At 42.8% G+C, this 6000-nt stretch overlaps 1 protein-coding gene across 1 annotated transcript in view; it reads left to right on the top strand.

Annotated features, from left to right (window-relative positions):
• The first annotated feature begins 2786 nt into the window (after positions 1–2786).
• The window catches only part of LOC109510121 (VPS10 domain-containing receptor SorCS3-like), a 56314-nt gene continuing 53100 nt past the window's right edge, over positions 2787–6000 (top strand). Inside the window, exon 1 of the mRNA XM_019860230.1 lies at positions 2787–3338. Within this exon, the coding sequence (XP_019715789.1) occupies positions 2877–3338 (462 nt within the window). The 5' untranslated portion in view covers positions 2787–2876. The remainder of the gene's footprint in view (positions 3339–6000) is intronic.

Below are 6000 nucleotides of genomic sequence, written 5' to 3'. Positions count from 1 at the left end.
ATCAAATCAAATGCTGGAGGGGCTTAACTGAAGCAACACAGATTTCTGATGATATTATTTAATCTCGTACTTATTTCCTGTTTTATTGTCACAGTGAATGAAGAAGCTTATCGAACAAGAATGCCCCGACCTCTTTGGAATCACTTGACTTCTCAGGTAGGCAAACGTGTTGTCAACGTGTTTTTTCAAAGTCATACTTAGTAAACTAGGGGGAAAAAAAGGAGTTAACAACTCACAAAAACGTATCGTTGTGAAATATTGATATTATTTTACAATGGTATGTCTCATGAATCTCCTGTAACATAGACAACTCCCCAACACCTGGTACAACCCATAGACACCGTCTGATTGGTGGACACACACCTGGTGATTAGAAAAGCAGGAAGTGACGTGTCTACATCTCCGTTTGACTGCAAGTGGACTTTGTCAGGTAATTAACATTGATCCTTTTATTTCAATCACATTTTAACAACTATTGTGAGAAAAAAAAGTGCTGTACATAAAGACAACAATTAAAATAACAGGAAGAAGGAAATGCAGTATTCATTTTGAATTTAAATATCCAAAGCTCATTTGCACAGTGGCATTGAGCATGCAAGAGGTGGAGATTTTTATTCCCTTTTGTGGTACATGAGTAGCTGTTAGTAGTGGAGACAGAGAGCGAGAGAGCGGCAAGATTGACGTCTCAGTATGAGGACACCGGGTTCATAGATGACCAATTTACATGAGCTTCTTGTTTGTCTTCTGTCTCCTGGACTGTTTTTCTGCAGGGAGCAATCTACTAATATCTTGACTGAGCTCTTATACAGGATCTCATTAGATTGTGCTGTACTTAATGAAGTGCCCGGTGAGGGGGGAATGTGCTCTGGTCATTTGATGCACCTGACCTCAGTCACATAAATTGGCTTCATCACCACTTGTCACAGCAGGATGCTTGGTTGTGGCTTTCGGTCATGACGTGATGTTGACGTTTAATGTCTCCATGTAAGTAACTTGCTTTTGCGTTACAAGGTCAAAACAGTTACATTTCTCATCCTGCCGTGAAACAAGAATGCACTTGTTATCCTTGAAGCGCACGCGTGCGTCTCTCATGGGTGGCTGATGCAAACTTGTTTTTTCCATTTCCATAAAATGATACGCTTATTGCTGTGAGGGGACTCATCTCTTTTAGGATGCTTTTGGTTCCATTACATGTGTCAAAATTATGAAAAGACTTTCATTGCTTCCATACAAATAGTTGAGTCTCTGAAGTGCCATGCCCACCCGTCATGATGCGCGATTTTGTGTGTTTTTTTTTCGCAAGCGGCCGTCGGGCTAAATTGAATAACTGTTATGTCAAAGGCAAAAGCTAAGCGGAGATGCAGTTTTGTTCGAAGCGGAGCATTATCAGCTTTCATCGATATGTTCCACACGGTAATTGTCAAGTATGATGCGTCAGGGTACACACAAACCGATTTTTACGAACTTAATTAGTGTTTGAAGTAGGCCAATACATTTTTTGAGATGACGAGCACAAACACGACATTTATTGTAGTACCGACTTTGACATGTAGGAGGCAGCGGGGCGCTATATACGGCAATTGTAGCAGGTAGTAGAAATAACTAAAACTGAGTGGATTGTCCTCTATCTTAACGATACAAGTAAAGACAAGTGAGTAAAAAACAAAGAGCGAAATAAAATGGGAATGGATGTCACGGTAGGACTGAGAGTTAACGCTCAATTGTGAGCTAGATTTCCACGAAGACGTATTTAACGTCTCCATTTGTAATTTCTCAACTGTTCCGCAGCCCGGGACAGAGACATCACATTCATTACTTCCTCCATTTTCTCCAATATTCATGGCAGTACTGCGCCAAAATAGCACTCTGAAATCACTCTGCCAGCCTCTCTCCAATTGGATGCACTTTCCAACATCATTGCACCGCCGCTGTTAAATAAAACGTATTCTTCAGCACTACCTCAAATTTGGCCCGATTTTAACGTAACCTACTTCGCTTCTGTGATGAAGTGCGGCCCGGCCCGAAAAAGGGAAACAATCAGTGCTTTTACAGTCTTTGTGGGCACTCGTGTTAGTCTTCTCTGTTATTAAAAAATCAGATTGGGGTTCAAAACAGCACCCTGGTCGCCATGGTAATGAAAACCACTAACTCGACGCCATCAGTACAGCTGGCAGCTGTTTTGATCTGTAGGGCAATTACACAAGTCTACTTTAAGTCATCCTTTTCAAATTGAGTCGGGGAAGATTGAAAAAGAGTAATTGTGCTCATATTAAAAAATAAAAATAAAATAAAACAGTTGGGATGCTTGATGCTTTGCACAGTGGCAGCAGGAGTCACGCACATGACAGATCATAGGACTTCAAAGCTCTTGTTTCTGGGGACGTTACGAGTCCTGGGGCTTTTCCTAGTGCCAGCTTAATCCATTTAAATAAAAAGTAGATAAATCTAACCAAGAATGCGGGTGGAGAAGTACACAGCTCTGCGCTTCAAGCCCAAGCATTGTCGTCTCGCAATTTTTGCATCCAATTGTTGTTTTTTTTGGGGGGGGGGGGGGGGGGTGACTGCTTCAAATGGATCCTGTCACCACAATGAAAATGGAACCATTTCACCAATCATTTCGTGTGTTTTGACTCTCACGCATCCCCTCCCCTCGTCGCGTCCAAGCAAGCGTGCGGTGATGCGGCACCGAGGCTTGCTGCGGGCGCTCACTCTCCCTCCACCAGCGCGCCCGCTTGACGCACAGCAGCACCTCCCCAACCGTTCCATCACTTTGTTCCAAGTTGGCTCTTTTTTTTTCCTCCTCTCAACGCGCACAAATGCTACCGTGAATATTTGACAAGTTGCTACCGACTCCCCGGGTGGAAGAATCGAGCACAATGGGACTATGGTGGCGTGGTACTTTTTCTCTTTCGTTTGCCCTGCTCCTGCACGCCTTTCACGCCAAGTTTGAGGTGCAAGCGGGAATAAGTTTTACAGCGGACAGGCGGTTTTACCGGCTGGAGTCTCGCGTTGGCCGGGACGAAGCGTACGCGGGAGTCTCGATTCAACTTTTGGACGACAACTCCGAGCCAAAGTGGCGTGAAAAGACATGGCTCGCGACCGGGCCACCGAAAACGGAGCCAATCGAAGGAAAGGCGTTTTTTGAGAGAAAACATGTGCATCGAAGGAGCGTCCGAGGGGCTCCCAGCTACAGAACCGAATACCGGCGCGCGGGCGAGGAAGCCAAAGGTGCTCACCCGAGGCAAAGTGATCCCCACCTGGACACTTCCACCTTCGCTCTGTCGGGAGATTCTGCACACAACCAGGCGATGGTGCACTGGTCCGGACACAACAGCAGCGTGAGTTCCCACCCGTTCTACTTCTTAAATTCCAGCCCGTATTTAACATTTTAACATTATTATCAACACTGGATTTTTACGCACGGACGTCTGTGTGCGTAAAGGCTCATTCGGCTCCAAATATTGCAACGTTTCTGTCCAATAACATCTCGAAACGAGCAACACGTGTTGTTTCGTTGCACAAGATGCGCTATTGAGCGCATTTGCTCATAAAAGCGGTGCTAAATGTGCGCGCAATGCGCGGCTGCGCGTAAAGGGAACTGCGGTTTCGCAGCCAAACTGCCGTAGCCGTCATCCTCTATTCCAACGTAGCGCGACTTTAAAATGTCCATTTAAACCCGCTGGAGAATTTATGACAGCAGAGCTATGGGATGGCAGGTGTTTGGGAGGCAATCACACTCTTATCAATTATGCATGGGAACAATCAAGCGGCATCTCTCACTGTAACTCCAATCAAGATGAGAAAGTTTGACCTTTGGGGCCGAATTCATCTTACTCGACACGTGAGTCTCACTTAGTTGATAGCCCAGCCTCTTCTTGCACCCTTGGCAACCGCATGTCGTTGTGGAGATTTGTGGTAATCCCGCAGAAAGATTTTAAAACAGTATACTTGCGCAAATGGGAAGGAGCTCGTCTGCTTTTTTTTGTTGTTGTTGTTGTTGTTTTTCCCCCTCAGGTAAGCGCCAAAGCTCAGTGGGCACAATTGTGTGTGGCAGCAACATTAATCAGGGCCACAACTGAATATATTGGTGTCCTAGAAATGGTAAAAATAACCCAATATTATCCCCAAAATGCAAATATGACTTCACAGGATTGAGATACTGTTGTTGTATTCAGTTTTGAGGTTGACGTCCTTTTTATGTTCCTCTTGATGTATTATTTCCCCGTCAATAAATCCTTAAAATGCACCTGATATGATCTGATTTTTGGGCGATGTGGTGAAATATGCGTTGCTGCCATGAGACGTCTTGAGCAAAGATGGCCTTTTTGTACTGTGGGACACTGTTCACTGGATCATCACTGATGGGCTTGTCACTCTCTCCGCACATAATTTTAGATTTATACACTCGGAACCCTTCCCGCAGTCCCAAAAGTGCTCCCGAGGCTGCAGTGAGAAAATTGATGGCATTTTATGACTAGATGTTGGAGCTCGGGCCACGTCCGATGTAAATGACTGATAATAGTTCCAATCTAAGAGGGGGGGCCCTTTGGAGGAAAATGACTTCATTGCGGTGGTCCGTGCTCTAGTTTGGAGGGAGTTTGCCTCAGATGTGAGCAAAGATGTGATCGCTCACAGCGGGTGGGATGACAATGTAATGGAGAAAGAGGCTCAGATTTGATGCCAATCGGTGTGCCGATCGGTCTGAAACATGAAAGCACCTTTTAATTACATTGATTCAGGCTTGATTGGGAGAACTGATCATGAAGTCCCCCGTGACTTCATGCCTAACTGCTCGTACGGCGATTCAAGTCAAGTTCCGTTTCTTGTACACTAATGGACTCCATTGCGCCAATTATGGGACCACAAGGTAACTCTTGAGACCTTTTGTAGGTCAAAAATGGCACATGTTCATAAGATGAGTGTCAAGCATACACAAGCTTAGTTGTTTTTCAAGCTCTTGGATTCTATAATATGATACACTTGGAGACCACCAGTTTGTGCGAAGGCACTCTTGGAATTGTTTATGTATAATATATTTATGTGCGAAGGCACTCTTGGAATTGTTTATGTATAATCGGCTGTTGGCGGAGTAAGTGGGTCTCACCGATATTTGCAAATGGATAAACCGCAAAGAAAATGTTTGTCCCAAAACTCACTTCGTTGCACCATCGGAATGTTTGAAAAACTGGCATTAGTTTGACTGTCATTATCTATCGTAGCAGGACGCACAAAAAAGTCTCCATGAATAAAGTTGAACAGGAAGTCCATAATTTTGCTTTGAAGCAGCCATTTTACTTTTCATTAAATGTTTTGTTTTATTTGTACACTGAAAAAAAGTGTTGAATTGACTCAGTTTTATCTCAAGTGGTTGCATGAAACAAAATCCTCTGGATCCAGGTAATTTTCTAAAAGTAGACTAGTCATCTAATTGAAAAATGTACAGGGTCCAGATGATTTTATGTTTTGCAACCACATGACAAAATAAAGGTGAGTAAATTCAACCTTCTTTTTCCATGTTTAATTTGTCTTCCTTTTGTCACAGGTGTACTTAGAATAAGAGTTGTTCCTATGTTTTTTACATGCTCGAAATAATTTTGAGGAGTTGATTTATTTCCTGGTAGTGTTTACATTCCAACTGCAATTACTCAAGAAAATATATGCCAATGAATCATTATTTATATGAGGATTTTGTTATAATTCATAATTTTTAAATTTATTTTATGAATTCCCGATGAACGACGTGTCAACATCGCAGGTGTAATAGCTTGCTCGCTAGCTAGCAAGCTAACTCGTAAGATATCTATCTTGCTAGCTAGTAAGCCAGCTCATAAGATATCTATCTATCTATCTATCTATCTATCTATCTATCTATCTATCTATCTATCTATCTATCTATCTATCTATCTATCTATCTATCTATCTATCTATCTATCATATTTTATGAGAACTTTAAAAAAATGCTTTAAAACAAAATTCTTTCATTTTCAATGAATCAAGGCT

Source organism: Hippocampus comes, unplaced genomic scaffold (assembly GCF_001891065.2).
Source record: "Hippocampus comes isolate QL1 unplaced genomic scaffold, H_comes_QL1_v1.1 scaffold39, whole genome shotgun sequence".
NCBI lineage: Eukaryota > Metazoa > Chordata > Actinopteri > Syngnathiformes > Syngnathidae > Hippocampus > Hippocampus comes.
The sequence above is the reverse complement of the archived record's forward strand: the minus strand, read 5'-3'. Positions and strand labels throughout refer to the sequence as shown.